Source organism: Trichechus manatus, unplaced genomic scaffold (genome assembly GCF_000243295.1).
Source record: "Trichechus manatus latirostris isolate Lorelei unplaced genomic scaffold, TriManLat1.0 scaffold00005, whole genome shotgun sequence".
In the NCBI taxonomy this organism is placed as follows: domain Eukaryota; kingdom Metazoa; phylum Chordata; class Mammalia; order Sirenia; family Trichechidae; genus Trichechus; species Trichechus manatus.
This window is the reverse complement of record NW_004443941.1, coordinates 36051432-36071835: the sequence shown is the minus strand read 5'-3', so window position 1 is coordinate 36071835 and position 20404 is coordinate 36051432. Positions and strand designations below refer to the sequence as shown.

General features: G+C 43.6%; 1 protein-coding gene across 1 annotated transcript in view; it reads left to right on the top strand.

Annotated features, from left to right (window-relative positions):
• Positions 1 to 6578: 6578 nt before the first annotated feature.
• The window catches only part of EHD3 (EH domain containing 3), a 58007-nt gene continuing 44181 nt past the window's right edge, over positions 6579 to 20404 (top strand). Inside the window, exons 1-2 of the mRNA XM_004369584.2 lie at positions 6579 to 6805; positions 18347 to 18523. Of these exons, the coding sequence (XP_004369641.1) occupies positions 6579 to 6805; positions 18347 to 18523 (404 nt within the window). The remainder of the gene's footprint in view (positions 6806 to 18346; positions 18524 to 20404) is intronic.

The following is a 20404-nucleotide window of genomic DNA, read 5'->3' as shown; positions in this document are numbered from 1 at the left end:
GAAGATTTGTTGGCAGAAAACTTCCCTGATATCATGAAAGATGAGAAGATATCTATCCAAGATGCTGATCGAACCCCACATAAGGTAGACCCCAAAAGAAAGCAACAAGACATATTAAAATCAAACTTGCCAAAACCAAAGATAAAGAGAGAATTTCAAGAGTGGCCAAGGATAAATGAAAAGTCATCTACAAAGGAGAGTCAATAAGATCAAGCTCGGACTACTCAGTAGCAACCTTGCAGGCAAGAAGGCAATAACCATATATAAAGCCTTGAAGGAAAAAAATTGCCAGCCAAGAATTATATATCCAGCAAAACTGTCTCTCAAATATGATGGCGAAATTAGGGCATTTCCAAGTAAACAGAAGTTTAGAGAATTTGTAAAAACCAAACCAAAATTATAAGAAATACTAAAGCGAGTCCTCCGGTTAGAAAATCAATAACATCATATAACGACTCAAGACTAGAACACAGGACAGAGCAACCAGATATCAACCCAGAAGTTACAAAAATAAATCAAAGCTAAAACACTGAAAATAGGGAAACAGAGACATCTATATGTAAAAAATGACAACATTAAAACAAAAAAGAGGGACAGAAAAATGTAGTCATAAAACTTTCATATGGAGAAGAAGTTAAGGCGATATCAAGAAATAAAAAGATTGATTTAAACTTAGAAAAATAGAGGTAAATTTTAAGGTAACCACAAAGGAAACTAACAAATTTACTCATCAGTATGAAAAAGATGAAAGACAAAGACTCGGCAAATATGAAATCAATGACAATGAAAAAGATGAAAAGAAAATACATAAAGAAAAACGACCCAGCACAGAAAATTAAGTGGAACAAAGAAACTGTCAACACAAAAACGGACATCAAAATGACAGCACTAAACTCATACTTATCAATAATTACACTGAATGTAAATGGACTAAATGCACCAATAAAGAGACAGAGAGTGATAGAACGGATTAAAAAATATGATCTGTCTATATGCTGCCTACAAGAGACACACCTTAGACTCAAAGGCACAAACAAACTAAAACTCAAAGGATGGAAAAAAATATTTCAAGCAAACAACATCCAAAAAAGAGCAGTCACCACAAAAAGAGAAAATTACAGACCAATATCTCTCATGAATATAGATGCAAAAATTCTCAACAAAATTCTAGCCAATACAATTCAACATCATATCAAAAAATAATACATCACAACCAAGTAGGATTCATACCAGGTATACAAGGGTGGTTCATCATTAGAAAATCAATCAAAATAATCCACCACATAAACGAAATATAAGAAAAGAATCACATGATCATCTCAATCGACACAGACAAGGCATTCGACAAAGTCCAACACCCATTTCTGATAAAACTCTCAATAAAATAGGTATAGAAGGGAAATTCATCAACATAATAAAGAGCATCTATACAAAACCAACAGCCAACATCATTCTTACCTGTCTTAGTCATCTAGTGCTGCTCCAACAGAAATACCACAAGTGGATGGTTTTAACAAAAGAAGTTTATTCTCTCACAGTCCAGTAGGCTACAAGTCCAAATTCAGGGCATCAGCTCCAGGAGAAGTCTTTCTCTCTCTCTCTGTCAGCTCTGGAGGAAGGTCCCCGCCATCAGTCCTTCCTTGGTCAGGGAGCATCTCAGTGCAGGAACCTCAGGGACGCGCTCTGCTCTCAGCACTGCCCTCTGGTGGTATGAGGTTCCCATGTGACTCTGCTCGCTACTCTCTCTTGTATCTCAAAAGAGATTGCATTAAGACACTATCTAATCTTGTCAACCTCATCAGTATAACCTCATCACAGTGATAGAATTTGTGGCACATAAGGAGATCACATATAATCTCATCATAGTGATAGAGTTTACAACACATAAGCAAATCACATCAGATAACACAATCATACAACATTGGGAATCATGACCCAGCCAAGCTGACGGATATTTTTTTGGAGACACAACTCAGTCCATGACATTACCGGAGCCAGTCTGAAAACATTCCCCTTGAGAACACCAACAAGACAAGGATGTCCTTTATCACCACTCCTATTTAACATTGTGCTGCAAGTCCTAGCGAGAGCGATAAGGCAAGAAAAAGAAATAAAGGGCATCCAAATTGGTAATGAAAAAGTAAAACTGTCCCTATTTGCAGATGATATGACACTATACATAGAAAACTCAAAAGACTCCACAAGAAAACTACCGGAACTAATAGAAAGTTTCAGCAGAGTAGCAGGATACAGGGCAAACATACAAAATCCATTGGATTCCTATGCACCAACAAAGAGAACTTCAAAAAGGAAATCACGAAAACAATACTGTTTATAATAGCCCATAAAAAAATAAAATACTTAAGAATAAATCTAACAGGAATGTAAAAGACCTATACAAAGAAAACTACAAAACATTACTGCAAGAAACGAAAAGAGATTTACATAAATGGAAAAACATACCATGCTCATGGATAGGTAGACTCAATATTGTGAAAATGACAATTTCACCCACAGTAATCTACAAATACAATGCAATCCTGATCTGAATACCAACAACTTTCTTTAAAGAGATGGAAAAAACAATCACTAAATTTATATGGAAAGGGAAGAGGCCCAGGATAAGTAAAGCATTATTGAAGAAGAAGAATAAAGTAGGAGGACTCAGAACCTATTATAGCTACGGTAGTTGAAACAGCCTGGTACTGGTACAATGACAGATACATCGACCAATGAATAGAATTGAGAACCCAGATGTAAATCCATCCACCTACGATCACCTGATCTTCGACAAGGGCCCAAAGTCCATCAAATGGGGGAAAATACCGTCTTTTTAACAAATGGTGCTAGCAAAACTGGATGTCCATCTGCAAAAAAATGAAATAGGACCCATACCTCACACCATACACAAAAACTAATTCAAAATGGATCAAAGACCTAAATAAACCAAAAACTATAAAGATCATAGAAGAAAATATAGGATCAATGCTAGAGACTCTAATACACAACATTAACAGGATACAAACCATAACTAACAACACATAAATGCCAGAAGATAAGCAAGATAAGTGGGATCTTCTAAAACTCAAACACTTATACTCATCAAAAGACTTCTCTAAAAGAGTAAAAAGAGAACCTACAGACTGGGAAAAAATTTTTGGCTATGACAAATCTGACAAAGTTTAATCTCTAAAATCTATATGAAAATCCAACACCTCTACCACAAAAAGACAAACAATCCAGTTGAAAAATGGGCAAAGGAAATGAACAGACACTTCACCAAAGAAGACATTCAAGCAGCTAACAGACACATGAGGAAATTCTCACGATCACTAGCCATTAGAGAAATGCAAATCAAAACCGCAGTGAGATACCATCTCACCACAGCATTACTGGCACTAATCAAAAAAAAAAAAAAAACAGAAAATAACAAATGTTGGAGAGGCTGCAGTGAGATTGGAACTGTTATGCACTGCTGGTGGGAATGAAAAATGATACAACCATTTTGGAAAATGCTATGACACTTCCTTAGAAAACTAGAAATAGAAATACCGTATGATCCAGCAGTCCCACTCATAGGAATATATCCTAGAGAAATAAAAGCCGTCACGTGAATAGCTATATGCACATGCATGTTCATTGCAGCACTGTTCACAATATTGAAAAGATGGAAACAACCTAGGTGCCCATCAATGGACGAATGGATAAACAAATTATGGTATATTCACACAATGAAATACTGTGCACCGATAAAGAACAATGATGAATCCTTGAAACATCTCATAACATGGATGAATCTGGAAGGCGTTATGCTGAGTGAAATTAGTTGCAAAAGGACAAATATCAAATGAGATCATTATTGTTAAGAGCTCAAGAAAAGGTTTAAACACAGAAGACAACATTCTTTGATAGTTACGAGGGTAGGAAGGGAGGGAGAGGGGAATTCACTAACTAGATAGTAGACAAGAATTATCTTAGGTGAAGTGAAGGACAACACACAATACTGGTGAAGTCAGAACCACTAGACTAAACCAAAAGCTAAGAAGTTTCCTGAATACAACCACTTTGAGGGACAGTGTAGCAGGGGCAGGGATCTGGAGACCATGGCTTTGGGGGACATCTAGGTCAATTGGCAAAACGAAGTTTATTAAGAAAATGTTCTGCATTCCACTTTGGTGAATGGCATCTGGGGTCTTAAAAGCTTTGGAGCAGTCATCTAAGATGCATCAATTGGTCCCAACCCACTTGAAACAAAGGAGAATGTAGAACACCAAAGACACCTGGGAAATATTAGCCCAAGAGACAAAAGGGCCACATAAACCAGAGACTCCATCAGCCTGAGACCAGAAGAACTAGATGGTGCCCAGCTACCATCAATGACTGTCCTGACAGGGAACACAACAGAGAGTCCCTGACTGAGTGGGGAAAAGTATGGAGCAGAACTCAAATTCACGTAAAATGACCAGACTTAGTGGTCTGACTGAGCCATGGCCCCTGGATGCTCTGTTAACCTAGAACTAAAACTATTTTCAAAGCCCACTCTTCAGACAAAGATTAGACTGGACTATAAAACGTATATGTGCTTTTTAGTTCAATCAGATACAGGAGACCAAATGGGCCGCTCCTGTCCAGAGGCAGGATGAGAAGGCAGGAGGGGACGGGTACGGGTTGAGTGGACACAAGAAACCCAGGGTGGAAAGGAAAAGTGTGCTGTCACATTATAGGGATTACAACTAACGTCACGTAACAATATGTGTATAAACTTTTCTAAGAGAAATTAACTTGAACTGTAAACTTTCACCTAAAGCACAAATAACAACAACAACAACAACAAAAAAAGTCACTTTTATAATTCCCCTCCTGGTTCATTCGTCCATGTCTCAGTTTCCTCATCTGTGGAACGGAACGTAGTGGGAGCCATCACTGACACTGTTTGGAACAGTGCTAATAAAAAGCAAATTGGCTTTTAGTTGATTTTATTATTGCTTTTAAATTCTCTACAGACAATTTACTGCTTTTTTGCCTATATGCAGGCCAACTGTTCCCAGTCCCACCCTCTTGGTACAACACTGTGAGATTATTATTTTATTAGCCTTATAGAGATGCTGTGAAATTAAATGAGGCAATGCTTGCTGAGAATTTAGCCCAAGTCCCTGCATATGGTGAGCACTTAATGTTAATGATTATAAGTAATAAAATCTTTATTGGTATCTCATTCCCCTATAAGGTTCCTGTCTTGACATCCAAGTTTTTCACACCTGGTCTCAGTCATTCCTTTCCACCCTCATGAGTCCTACACTCCAGTTATGTTTACTCTGCCCCGAATACACTGAGTCTTTTCATGCTCTCCATGCCTTTGCAAATCCCTTTACTCAACCTAGAATGTCTTCCCTTATTCTCTGTTGATTTGTTACTTAAAATCCAGCTCACAGTCATGCTTTCTGTGAAATCTTCCTCAAATTACCCAGACAAAAGTAATGAGTCCTCCTTTGTGATCCCATGGTCCTCTGCTTTTATCTCCTCATAAAAGCCTACCATGACTGGAGCTCCTGGAGGGGAGGGTCTGTACAGTGCTCATCTTTGTTATCAGCTTTGTATCCACAATGACCAAAACTGTGTCTGCTACATAATACTGATTTGTTCAATACTTGTGGGGGTTTTGCTCGTTTGATAGTTTTATTTTACTTTATTGGAATGAATGAATGGGAACAGTTTTGACTCCACTTTAGACATAGCAAGAAGGTTCCTTAGTCACAGTTTGGGTTATTTTATCTCACCTGCTATCACTTCCATGCCCCAAGAAAAATATTCCCAAATACCAGAGGGCCTGTTTTCCTAAGGAATCCAACTCGGTAATTCAAAGAAAGGCTATTTAAAAGTAGGAAGGGTGATGACTAGGTTAATCTGTCTTCACAGCTGTCCCTGAGGGGGCGCTCTTCCCAAATCAAACCTCCAGAGGCCAGGACTGAAATACCAGAGCTTTCCCACCGCACTCAGCATCCCTTTCCAGGCAGCGGCCGCTAGTCCTGAGCTGAGCGCCTACCCACAAACATGGCGGCGCCCTGCTCAGCTTCTCCCCGCGGAGATCATTGGGCCGGCCCAGCAGTGCCAGTACTCGGGGACTTCCTCTGCCAACCGGCTTCCTGCACGGCTGGCAGTTAAGCCTGCGCCTCGGCTGCGGGATGGTACTGCTAATGCTGAGCTTTCCACTGACTGCGTTCCACCGCCGCCTCCCCTGAACCGCCTCAGCCCGTCAGGAGCTGAGCCTAACCATCCCTTAACTGCAGGAGAACGCGAGGGAGAAGTCGGGGACCCTCTCATCTGGCAGTTTAATTGCAGGTTTGGTTTTAATTTCCAAAATTGCAACGTGCCTCCCCCGTACAGTTTATTTTTCCTCCCTCAGGTCTTGGAACCTGGATGAAGAGTGGCTGGGCTTCTCAGGAGAAGAGGGAGAGCGCGCGCTCCGTTGACCCGGCGGCGCGCCTCCCAGCACCTTCCCGGAGGAGCCAACGGGCGCCGGGACGCGGGGACTCCTCGCCTTTCTGCTGCGGCTGCGCTCGGGGCCAGCTGCGCCCGCGATGTTCAGCTGGCTGAGTACCGACGACTGCCGGAGGAAGGACCCCGAGGTCTTCCAGACTGTGAGCGAGGGGCTCAAGAAACTGTACAAGAGCAAGCTGCTGCCCCTGGAAGAACATTACCGCTTCCACAAGTTTCATTCGCCAGCCCTGGAGGATGCTGATTTCGACAACAAGCCCATGGTCCTGCTCGTGGGCCAGTACTCCACTGGGAAGACCACCTTCATCAGGTGAGCGGACCCAGGGAACCGGCAGCCTCACCCAGCCCGGCAGCCCAGTTCACTCTGTTTTCTGGTGCCCCACTCCTGCCTGGGGACAAATGGAAAATCTTCAGTTAAGGCATCTGAAGAAATCCTTGTGCCTGTGTGAAAACTTACCCCACAATTTCGTTGCTGGTCCCTCTCCTCATCTTAACCCGTGCCACTCTACTGTACTTAGCCCTTGGCTCCAGTGGTCAATTTGAAGTGTTAAATAAAGTTCAGAGCCATCCCTATTCTCCCCATCTTATGGATGATGATACTGAAGTCCAGTAGGCACAAGTGACAGAGCTCCTGGTCTTGGGAGTACCTGTGCTAATAGAAGTGGCTTTCACCCTCACTTTTTGGTGGCGCTCCATTCCACCCCAGGGACATGTCTTTCAGGGCCCCAACGACCTCCCTTGACTTTGAAAGAGCTCAGCCACTCACATGGAGACTTTTTCAGATAGAGCTGAGGAGTTCTGATGGGAGAAGGCCTGAGAATGTATGTGGGCTGGGGACGCAGGGCTCCCTGCCTGGTGGTGCCACTTGTCCTTTTTTTTATCATCTTCCTTCTCTGGGGCAGAGCTCCTACTTGTATCTATCAGAGACTGAACAGAGGCTGAATACTTTTTTCTTTTCCCTTGTTTGATCTTAATAGTTCAATAATAATATTCAAGACTTTAGAGGCAGAAGGGCTATTGGCAATTGTCTCATCCAGCCCCTTGACTTTGCAAGTGAGATAACTGAAGCATAGAAAGGTTAGATGGATTGTCCAAATCCATGTAACAGGGTGGGAGACAGACCTGGCATGCAGGTCCTAGATGCATGTGAGGAGATGGTTGGCTAAATGCCTGTAACTTTGAGAGTGAGTCATCCATTCCCCTGAATCACAGAATCCTTGGGCTGGAAGGATCACCAAGATCAATTGTCCACTTGCATTTAGAGAGGACTGTATATTTCCTGCCAGAGTGATCAGAATCCTTCCTGTTTTTAGACAGGGACTTCTCTCCAGTTCTCAATCCAGACAAGCTTCAAAGATAGGCCATTTTCCTTCGTCTCATTTACAGCTATTGCCAAACTATTGAGTGCTTGTGGCTCTCTGTGTTGAGATGGGGTTCAATGGCCCACCAAAGTCAAGGTGCTCTTCTGCAAAAGGTTTCAAAGCAGGGGTTTTGAAATTTGAGTATTTGAGCTCCTACAACATACAAAGCACTGTGCTTTGTTTTGTGAGGAGAGCTGAAAAGTTAAAGATCTGGCCAGGTACTAGTTTTCTCTAAAGCTAAGCTTATAACACTAGCCTTTTGGGAGTAGGACATATACCAGCTATGATGTCATGTCTGAACAGAGAACCAGATCAAGATTGTTCTTGAGGAGTGGACAGCTTTGAGCTTAACAACTTTGAAGAAGTTCAAACAAGGCTGAGAACCTGCGGGATAATGGGACTGTTGGCTTTCGGATATTTTGGATTGTTAGAACTGTGAAGGCCCTTACAGATTAATCGAATCCATTGGTTCTTAACTTTTTGGCCAGGACCTCCTTTGAAAATCTGATGAAAGCTATCTTTAGAAAAATACACATGCATCCCAAATTTGCGTACAATTTTGGGAGTACAAGGACTATTCTTGGACATTAGGGTGAGAACTAATCCATGATCTAATCCATGTCCCCTATATTATTAAACACCCATATCTGCCAAAGGCAATTCAGAGCCACCTATACAGGAGCACTGGTGGTGCAGTGGTTGAGCGCTTGGCTGCTAACCAGAAAGGTTAGCAGTTCGAATCCACCAGCTGCCACTCTTTGGAAACCTTATGGGACAGTTCTACTCGGAATCGACTCAACAGCAACAGGTTTTGTTTTTGTTTTTTGGGGGGCTCTATACAATGTTTCCTTTGTAATCCCTGTCTTCTGTCTGGCCTGGATTATGTCCCACGGAAAGTGCAGACAGTTTACAGATTGTTCCTACCCTTGCACAGCCTTCCCTGGCTCTCTGAACATACCTTCTTATAACTCTGAGGATAGTTTTTGGTGCTTCTCCTCCCTATAACATGAACACATATAAGGCAGCAGTCCTGCTTATCATCTTTGGGGGCTAACCCAGGGTCTCACCTACAGGAGTTTCCCAATAGACGTTTGCAGAATGCAAGGGAAGACAAGGAAAGGAGTGTCGCTGGGGATGGGATCCCAAGGCAGGTTTAAGTGCTTTTTGTCTGAGACAGTTTCTCCTGGCTTTGCCTGAGTCGTGTCTGCCTGTTAACTGTGTCTATGAAAGTGGCAGAGTCAAGCTGCCACTGATTATTCCTTATCTGAGGGAGACAGGAAGGCCAGGAGAGGCACATCCCTGTTCTTTCTGACAAGACTGCTCGGTCCCCACTCATGTCAGTAACTGAATTAAGCAGTTGTTTCAAAAGCTGCCTTGAGGGAGAACTACCCAACAGGTTAGGAGGTGAAGCCCTCCAAAAACAAATTATGTGTTTTTCTTCCTTCTGATTAAATGCAATGAACAGTTGTTTTATTATTTTTTTAAATTGGAAAATACAGAAAAGAATAAGTTTGAGGAAGAAAAAATCACCCATAATCCTATGACTCAGTGGAAACCACTATATATTTATATATCTTCCCAGGAGTCCCTGAGTGGCACAAATGGTTGAACACTGAGCTACTAACCGAAAGGTTGGAAGTTCAACCTACCCAGAGGCTTCTCAGAAGACAGGCCTGGCAGACTGCTTCTGAGAGGTCACAACCTTGAAAATCCTGTGGAGCAGTTCTCTGCACACATGGGGTCACCATGAGTCAGAACCGACTCAACGGCAACTAACAACAACAACATATATCTTCCTAGTATTTTTAGTTATTTTATAATACAGTTGAGAACATGCCAGGTTTATAGTTTTGTATGCTGTTTTTTTTCTGTTTGTTTTTTACTTATAGCATGAGCATTTCCCATGGAATTAGAAAACCTTTGTAAGCATTATTTTTAACAGCTGCGTGTTATCTCATCATGTGTATACGCAGTTATTCATTTAATCAATCTACTTTTGAATGTTTTAGGTTGTTTCTTATTTATTGCTATTGTAGGATCGCTCTGTACATCTCTGTGTATAGTATTTTCCCACTTATTGGACTGTTTTCTTAGAGATTTCCAGAAGTGGAATTATTAGGGCAAAGGTTATGCAGAGTTTTTTTGTATTAAGAGTCATATTTTCCAGTTGCTTTCCAAAACGGTAAGTTGGGACAACCCCCTTTCCCTAAAGTGAGCAAGGCTCCACTGGGGCAGTCAATTGCACCAGGCTGAGATCTCAGAGGGCTGTCGCCTCTCTCCCTTCTCCCATCCTGCTTCTTGTCTTGAGTGCAGTGATTCTCATCTTGGACCTTGGCTTGAACCTGTGAGGGCCTTTCCATCAGAAACACAGACTTGCCTCTTCTCTGCCCTGTCCCTTGGCCTCCTGAGTATCCATCCACCTTCTGTTATATGTGCTTGCCATGAGGTCTGTTTCATCTCAGGAAGAGCGTAAGAAAAGGACGTTCTTCTAATAATGAATTAATGTGCTATGATCACTGCCTGAAATAACTTCCCTGGCCTAAGGCCTGGCAACTCAGAGTAATAAAATAAACAATAAATTGGCCTGGGGGCTGCTCTTTCCAATACGAGCCACCTCTTTGGAGTACAGTAGCTCTGTGTCCCCCTGGCCCTGTCAACTTTTCCTTCTGCCTCTGCTATTTTTCGCTCTTCACTATTTCTCTCTGGTATCCAGCCTCGAGTCTCTCCTCCCTTGGACCATTTGGCCTCCTGGTGACTCCTTGCTACCCACTCTCTATAGCCCCTCTATTCAGCAGGTAGCAGAGCTGAACAGCTGACTGCCCCAGATGTTGAGGAAAGCATGAGTATTCTCATGCCATGGACCATAGCTGAGGCCTTGCTGACTGCTGCAGAGTGCCCCAGGGAAGGGTAGGGAGGGGCTGGGATAGGGCCTATGGTAGCCAGAGCTAAGCTACCTGAGTCTCCATAGCAAGGTCTGGGCTGGTCTGGAGGGTTGCATGGACCTTTTATAGTATGACTTAAGCTCTGAAGTGCATGATGAGACTACTTGGGGGGGGGGGCGGAGCAGGGAAAAGGGGGAAAGGGGATGCTCTACCCATCAGGGCTATTTAGCTGGCACCTTTCAATTGCCCCCACTTCATCAGGGGCTCTTTGCATCCTACCCAGTGGTGACTCAGCATTTCCCTGTGGCTGCACCATCTCTCGTCACCACCCTGACATTCCTCACTCCAGGCCCCACACTGGGCATTACAGCATCAGCACCCTGGGAAAGATGGTTCTCTGGAAAGCCAGAGGGCCAGAGGAAAAGGACACTATTCCAGGTAGACCTACTAATCTCTGCAGAGTTTATCCTGCCAGCTACAATCCCTGCAACACCTCGGTCCTTGTCCACCTCTGTGGTCAGGGGGCATCTTTTTTCTCTCAGGGCCCTGCTCTGCTGGATCTCTAAGTGGGGCTGAGTAAAACTCCACTCACCTCTCACAAGGCCTGAGTTACTCAAAGGAGCAGTAGGCCCTAGGTCAGAGGAACTGTGTCCCCTGCCTCAGGCCCACCTTAGGACCTGCCTTGACAGTCAGGTGTCTGGAGGTCATCATAAAAAACAGCTAATGGGAGAAAGATCTCCATCCCATTCCCACTGCCAGTAGGAAAAAGGCTATGGAAGGAACATGGGCTAGGTGAGCAGAGTCCAGGTCCCACAACTTACCAGCCAAAAGACCTTGTCAGTGAGATCTAAGCAAAGTTGAATCACCTCACTTTAAGTGGTCACATCCCTAACCTTTCTGAACTTCACTTTGCTTATATATAATATGTGAATAGTAATAACTACCTCACGGAGTTCCTCTCAGGATTAGGAGGGGGAGAGAACTAATGTCTAGCACCTATTATGTTCCAGGCACTGTGCTTGGGGCTTTAGCATTCCCTTTCCTCTTTCTAGCTTGATTCTCTAACATAAGGCTTAGAGGCTGACCCTCAGGAGCGTGGGAGGAAGCCCGTCTTTGGCACTGCCCATGGTCAGAATGAAGGGCAAAGAGAGGTATGTGTAAGGAGGGGGATCTTGCCCCTTTATATGTCAGAGGGCTGAAAAAGGAGCATGAAGCTGACCTCTGCAGACAGTGCTGGGTAGTGGACTGGGCAGTCCGACCCTGTCTCAGGGTGGGGTCAGGCAAGGGGAGGCTAGCAGAAGGCTTGAAAATCTATTCACTAGATTCTCTTTAGTGCTAGAATCACTTCATCCCTGAACTCCCTAAACCAAGGCTGAGTGCCAGGGATAATGGTGGCTGCTCTGGGGAACACAGAGCCAACTCATACCTCAACTTGGCCAATGAAAGGCTCCTATCTACTACCCCACTTTGTGACTGTGGGGTACTTTATAGTCTCCTTAATGCCCTGTGAGGCCGGCAAGCAAAGTATTATTATCTTGATTCAGTTGTAAAGCTGAAGTGCCTGAGGCTTAGAGAGACTGACTTACCCAATGATACAGAGATATGAATAGCTATAATATAAGTCAGAAAGTGACATGTGTGTGCCTTTACAGTGTACTAGAAATTATTCAAATTAAGAGTTATGAAATTTTTAGGGAAGACTATGAGTACAACTGGTTTGAGGTGAGGTGGGAATGGGTTAGGTAAGGCTTCACGAAGAGGTATTTGACAGTTTCCTGAGACTCAGCTTTGTTCTTTACTGTCAAAGATTTATCCACAATTCAAATGCAAAATGGTACAACTGTTATGAAAACCATTTGGCAGTTCCTCAGAAAATTAAACATAGAACTGCTCTGTGACCCCGAAATTCCATTCCTACATATAAACCCAAAGGACTTGAAAACATCAATGCAAACAGACACATATATACCAATGTTCATTGCAGCACTATTCACAGTAGCCAAAAGCTGTCTATCAGCATATGAATGGATAAACAAAATATGGTGCATATATACTATGGAATACTACTCAGCCCTAAAAAGAAATGAAATCCTGATAAATGCTGCAACATGAATACACCTTGAAAACATTATGCTGTGTGAACTAGGTCAATCACAAAAGGACAAATATTGTATGATCTCACTTATATGAAGTGACAAGGATAGGCAACTGTAAGAGATCAAAGTTTATTAGTGGTTACCAGGGGCTGGAGGAAGGGAGAGAGGGGGAGCCACTTTTGGAGAAGCAGTGAGTTTCTGTTTATGGTGATAGGAAATTTGGTATTAAGGATAATAGTTGAATGACATAATTAATGTAATTGTTAACACTAAATTGTACACCTGATAAATGTTGAATTGTCAAATGTTGTGTTATATATATTTTTACACCAATAAAAAAAGATTTACCCACAATCCTCAATCATCCCCCCTATATGTTGTCATTAAAAAAAAATACAGGGGAACAAAAAGAGGCGTTTGAGCTGGGTTTTGGAGGCTAAATAGAAATGTGCTGAGTACTTACAGGTAACAATGAGGTGTTCATTTTCTCTAATTGTCTGCGCCAATATGGGCAAACATCTGGTGTAACCGTTGCTTTTCGAAAACTCTTGTACATTGTCTCAAAAATGTCACCCTATCCCTCTGAGGTCATTAGAAACCAAGTATTATCTCTATTTAATAAACCAGGGATACAAAGGCAATGTGCTGTTGGGTGACTTATCCAAGGTCATATCTGCTATATTCCCCAACCAAGCCTCAGCACCTAGCCCAGCCCAAAGTCTTGGGCAGCACTGTTTGTGGACCCCAGCCAGAGGTCAGAGCTCCACCGTTGGCTAGTTGGGTGGGGGTGGTTTGAGGCAGACTGGGTTAGGATTATTGGTTCCCTGCCTTACACTGGGTACTTAGATCACCAGTAAAGCAGGGCACATGCTTAGATTGCCAGCTAAGCAGGGCACAAAAAAATGAGGAAAATGTTATGAAATCTTTACTTAAGAAAAATATGAAAAAATGCAGTCCTCATGGGAAAAATCCAAATTATGTTGGACTTGCTTATACCTATTTTATGCTTTAGTGTGTATTTATTTAACATTGTTTAGCAGAGGAGGGGTGTACTCCAAAAGACCTCGAAATATTTTAATTTGACCCTGAACTTGTGCAGTCTATACCTCAATTTACTGAATGGCAAAACTGAAATAATGCAGCCATCCTGCAGAGTTTGCAGAGCTGATTACGTGGAGTAATACAGGTAAAGGTCCCAGAACAGCACCTGCCTCACCGTGGATGCTCAGGCCGCCCTGCCCCTCCTTATTCTTGTGCTGCCCCATCTTAGCTGTCCCCATCCAGGCTTGAATAAGCTTTTCTTTTTTTATACTGCTGTGGGAATGTTTTTGCCTGGCAATACAGGTGATTTTTATCACACCCCGTAAAGAGACAGTGTATGCAATTCCTCAATAGGTTTTCCTTTGTGGACACAGTGGTAACTTTGTTACAGGGGCAGCTGGTGCTGCAAGCCATGGCCAAATGTCCCTGAGAATTTACCCAGCCCAGGGTTGTCTGCTTGGCCCAACTGTGCTCCCTGAACTCACTGGTTGCCTCGGTTAGACAGTGTCTTCAGACCCATGTTTATCAGCAAGTTTTGGGGTCATGTGGGTTTGGCTGAGAGGGCAGGACAGCAGTCCCAGCCTCAAGCTCTTGCTTGGACCACTCCCACTGCAGCTCTGTAACTCTCCTGTTAAGCTAGGAAGAGTCCGCCTTTGTACATCTGTGAAGTACACCATGTATGTCTCTCTCTCAGGGATGGAATTTGAGATGCCAGTGTAAGGAAGACACTTCATCACTGTTGTTTGGCCCGGTTTAGGCTATGCATTCTCGAGGTGGCCTCAGAATTGTTTCTTTCCAACCTCTATTTCAGTGATCCCTGGAGCTTTTCGTGGTCCCCCTCTGGCTGCAGAATCCACACTTGCATACTGTCTGCAGGGCCCTGCTTAGGGCTTCTTACCCAAGTACTCGTTGGGTCAGGCGTTCCCGGTGCAGAGGCAAGAATGGATGGGGGTCTCCCAAATCACGGCACCTATTCTCAGAAAAACTTGCATCCTAGGGAAATCCGGCCCTACTGTTTTTAAGTCCCCAGAATCTCCTTTTAGAGCCAACAGACCTGGAGCCTGCTGTGGTCACCTGATAGCAATGGCTTTTGTGTGCCACATCCCACTCAATGAAGCTGATCTGTGAACAGAATGGCTGATGTTTATGGAGATGGGTGCATTCCTGGGTTTGTGAGCCCCAAAGCCCCAAAGGCCCAGCTCCTAGCCAGTCTCCTGTCAAACCATGTCTTTGTGGCCTTCTTGTCTTACTCCTTTTTCTAGTCCCATGTGGGGGTCAGCCCTTTTGGCCTATCCCTAGTGGTGGATGCATTTTCTGGCAAAGGGGAGACCCAAGTCAGAGAAGGATACAGTGAATGTGCCAGTCAAGAGCATGGATTCTCAAATCCAGGTGCTGGGCTCAGATTTTAGCTCTGCTGCTTACTGATTGCATAACCTGGGTCAGATTGTTTAGCCTTGGTTTTCTCTTCTGTAAAATGGATTGATTATCTAGGTGCCAGATTCTGTCTTAAGTGTTTGATGTCTGTAACTAATGTAATCCTTAGAATACCCTATGAGGTAGGTTTTCTTATTATGCCCATTTTATGATGAGGATCGTAGTACTCACATCAGAGTTCCCGTGAAGATGAAATGAGGTAATCCATGGCTGCTGTGTCCTCCTGGGCAGCAGTACTCTGTGCTTTGAGCAGATCAACACCGTGTCTGCCTCATTACTGCACTGTGTGGCAGCTTCCTCCCTACGAGGCAGCAGGCAGCAGCAGCTACTCTGTGGGCTCCTAAGGGAGGGAGCCCTTAGCAACCTAACTTAAACTGCTGTTGAAGAAGTAAATTAACAGCTGAGATAGCTTCCCGAAGGCACAGTGGGATATGGATGAGGCGGAGGAAGTCCCAGGGAGTCCCCCTGGCCACCACCCCTGTTAGCCGGAACCACTGCTCCAGGACCACCAGGGGAGGCAGAGAGTGGGCAGAGAGCTCTGGTTTAGGCCCTGGACACATGGCCTCTGGTCCTAGCTCTGCACTGATGGTCTTGTAAGGACTTGACCAGCTCTGTCTTGGTGGTGATTTTCCTCAGGGTAGATGACAGTTTAAGAGGACAGGATTTCGAGTTAGATGCAGGTTTGGATTCTGGTTATACTACTAGCTGTTTATTTTTAAGAAAGTCACTTAACCCTTCTAAGCCTGAGTTTCCTCAGTAGCTATCCAGTGAGGAAATGATGCTGTCAAAGTGTTTAGTAAAATATCTGGCATGTAGAATTGCTACTGATTGTCAGTGATTACTAACTGTAACACAAAAAGGGTTGGCCTAGAGCAGTGGTCTCAAACTATAGCTTCACTTGAGAATCAACTGGGAGCTTCTAAAAAGTTCCAGTTTCCAGGGTCCCACCTCAGACCAACTGGGTCAGAACTTCTGGGTAGGGCCTATGCGCCGTTAGCCAGAGCTCTGCAGGTGGCTCATCTGTTCAGCCAGGACTGAGGACTACTTGTCCAGGAGATCTGCAAGTTCCTTTCTCAGCTTGACAGTTTCTGACCTCATACGTGCTCTCCTGAGGACTCCTTGATTTTTCCCTCCAAGGACAAATATGGGCCCTCAAGGTTTTAATGAAGGAGAAAGGTTCTCAGTGCTCAGTGAACACTCACTCCATGCATCTGTGAGGGCAGTGTCCCCTAGGTCCTTTGTCCACTGAGGTCCTGGAATATGCCCCTGGAACTCTTCTCTGGCCAACCCCAACCCAAGGCAGTTCTGGGCTCTTTCCCTCACCCCAGTTTCATGCTTTTGGGGCTCAAAGCTGTTCTGAGCTCCTAAATGTCTCAGTTGTCCTTAGAAGCTGTTTTCTTCATTCCTTGCCTCACCATGTGCCTTCACTCTTGGCTTCTAAAGGGGACTGTGGAGTTCATGCTGGGAGAGGGGCAGGTGGTCTTGGGTTCTCACTGTCCAGGTCTGGAGAAGAGCAAAGATAAGCACCTGCTACCTCAGATCAGGAGCTGGAAGCAGGTGAGCTGTCAGCTCATGATTCCTCCTGCCCTCTCAGGGGTGACAGTAGATTGGGCAGGAGTGTTATGAGTATGAGTAACTGCAGACTGGGCACCATCCAGAAATGGATCCCTTTTGCAGTGGGTCAGGGAACATAGACTTCTGGAATTGAAGGTACTCTAGAGGTCTTGTCATCTCCTAACTGAACAGAAGATGAGGCCCAGAGAGGGGAGGGGACTTACCTGAAGTCACACCATGAGTGACAAGTCTGGGACTAGATCTTGGATCTTCTGCCACCTCCTGGCTGACACTAAGGGTCAGGATGAGGGCATGTTAAAATTCATCTGCACCCTTTCAATTCGAGTCCATAAAAATAAACAAAATCTCTTCCTCTTCTTCACCTCTCTGGTTGAGATAATGTATAAACTTCCCTACCACCATTTTTTTTTTCCTATCTAGGCAATGGAAATTGTTAAAAATTACCAATAAAATTTTCACCAAAATGACTTGTAATAATTCACATAATGGGATTCTACATGGTTATGAAAAGGAATGAAGTAGATATGTGCTGGTGTCTTCCAAATATGTTAAGTATAAAAAGAAAAGTGTGCAATCTGCTTCTATGTTTAAAAAATAAGATTTTACATATATATAGTTGTTGTTAGTTGCTATTGAGTCGATTCTGACTCATAACAACGCCATGTGTGCAGAGTAGAACTGCTCCATTGGGTTTTCAAGGCTGTGACCTTTTGGAGGTAGACCTCCAGGCCTGTCTTTCAAGGAGCCTATGAGCGGGTTCGAACCACCAACCCTTCGTCTAGCAGTTGAGCACTTAACTTTTTGTGCCACCTGGGGACTGTATGTGTGTGTGTGTGTGTGTGAATATATGATTATGTATATATAATACATAGTAGATGTATGTATGGAAGAGTTCAAGAAGGATACAGGGTACAGAATATAGACACTGGAGAAGGAACCAGAAATCTTGAATGGGATGCAGATCCAGTTTTCATAGTGTCCTCTTTTACATTGTTTGTATTTTATATTATGTACAAGCTATTTTTATATTATATAACAAACCAGATAAATAACGAGCTTTGAAAAGCCAGCAGAGACTATGGTATAAGTCTAACAATGCCTTTGTGCGGGGACTTCAGCAGGCTGCCTTTAGTTATGAAGTCCGCAAACTCCATTTAGGAATCACTTTCAACCCATGCTTTAATTTTGAGCCAAAACCTTGCTTTTTTTAAAACTGATTTGGGGAGGGAAAAACATAAGGACGAAGATAAAACAGGTTTAATATTTTAAGTTCAGCTAAAGGTCCATCTCCTTTACAAAGTCCTTTGGATTCCCTGTCTGGCAGTCATCTCTCCTTGCTATGAAATCTCATCACTCTTGATCTGCCTTTCCTATGATTCTCATTGTTGTCTGCCTTAGAGTAGACATGGAGTATTGCTTTAAGAACAGAATCCTGCATTATGACTGTGCTCCCTATTACCAGGTACCTGATGGAACAGGATTTCCCAGGCATGAGAATTGGGCCTGAGCCGACCACTGACTCCTTCATTGCAGTGATGCAGGGAGACATGGAAGGGATCATCCCTGGAAACGCTCTGGTAGTGGATCCTAAGAAACCCTTCAGGAAACTCAATGCCTTTGGCAATGCCTTCTTGAACAGGTGAGTGCAGAGGAGAACAACTCCTTGGGGATGTTCTCTTTTCTTCTTCTTGGACTGTGGGAAGTGAATGTGTGATTGAACAGGGCAGGGTCTTGGAAAGCTTGGTGCATTTTCCAAACCTAGTGTCTCTTTTGATTGTCCCTTTCTTGCTGGCAATGTTTCTAAGTCAGTCACCATTGATTAGGGATGTGGGAGCTGCAAATGCTAGGTGTCTTAGTTATCTAGTGCTGCTATAACAGAAATACCACAAGTGGATAGCTTTAACAAACAGAAGTTTATTCTTTCACAGTTTAGAAGGCTAGAAGTCCGAATTCAGAGTGCCGGCTCTAGGGGAAGGCTTTCTCTCTCTGTCAGTTCTGGGGGAAGGTCCTTGTCATCAATCTTCCCCTAGTCTGGGAGTTTCTCAGCACAGGGACCCCAGGTCCAAAGGACATGCTCTGCTCCCAGCACTTCTTTCTTGGTGGTATGAGGTTACCTATCTCTCTGCTTGCTTCTCTCTCCTTTTATCTCTTGTAAAATAAAAGGTGATGCAGGCCACACTCCAGGAAAACCTCCCTTACCTGAGTAAGAGTGTCACATCTCACCCTAATCCTCTTCAATATAACCTAATCTTGCCCCATTAACCACAAGCAGAGATTTAGGATTTGCAACACATAGGAAAATTAGATCACAAAATGGAGGACAATCGCACAATACTGGGAATCATGGCCTAGTCAAGTTGACACACATTTTTTGGGAACACTATTCAATCCATGACACTGGGCTAAGTCCTCCTGATCAAGGAGCAGGAAAGAGTGCAACGAAGAGTTAGATCACTTTCCTCTGATCCACACTCTCTACATAGTGTGGCTGCTCTACATAGTGCCCAGCATTTTCCTTTGCTGTGGCTGAGATTTGCATGAAACTGGAAGGAGATGGAACAAGATTCTTTTGTTTTCCTGGATATTGTTTTTACTTGGCAAAAAGAACCCTGGTCTTAAGACAGAAGCCCTAGGTTTGAGCGTTGACTTTCTTACTAAGGTCACTGTGTTCCCTCCCGTGGGATAAGTCCAAGCCTGCAGACACCAGGTTATCATGAAGCTTTGAGCAGAGGAAGCTCTAGGGAATACTTGGCAAGCTGATCTGGGCTCTCACATTATTGTTCTGTATAACTAGACTGCAGGCTGATTCTCTCATGGTGCTTATTGTACTTACATATCCACTACAATTTACATGTGTATTGTACCTAATGATTTTTAAAATGATGTTACCTATTTGGAGGTATTTAGATTAGAGGTAAAGCATATGGACTTTGGCTTCAGAGAGACCTGGGTTCAAATCCTGCCTCTAGCACTGTGGATCTTGGATAAGTTACCTAACTTCTCTGTGTCTCCCTTTTCCCATCTGTAAAATAGGATAGTAGTAATAGCTTCCTCCAAGGAGTTTAAGGAGAAATAAGTGAGATAATGAACTGAAAACACTTAGTACCTAGCATATAGAAACCAAATAGGAAGTGTTAGATAGTAGTGTTGTTGTCGTTGTTGTTAGGTGCCCTAGAGTCGGTTCCAACTCATAGCGACCCTATGTACTACAGAATGAAACACTGCCCGGTCCTGCACTATGCTCACAATCATCGTTGTTATGCTCGAACTCATTGTTGCAGCCACTGTGTCAGTCTATCTTGTTGAGGGTCTTCCTCTTTTTTACTGACCCTCTACTTTACCAAGCACGATGTCCTTCTCCAGGGACTGATCCCTCCTGACGACATGTCCAAAGATGTAAGACGTAGTCTCGCCATCCTTCCTTCTAAGGAGCATTCTGGTTGTACTTCTTCCAAGACAGATTTGTTCATTCTTTTGGCAGTCCATGGTATATTCAATATTCTTCACCAACACCACATTT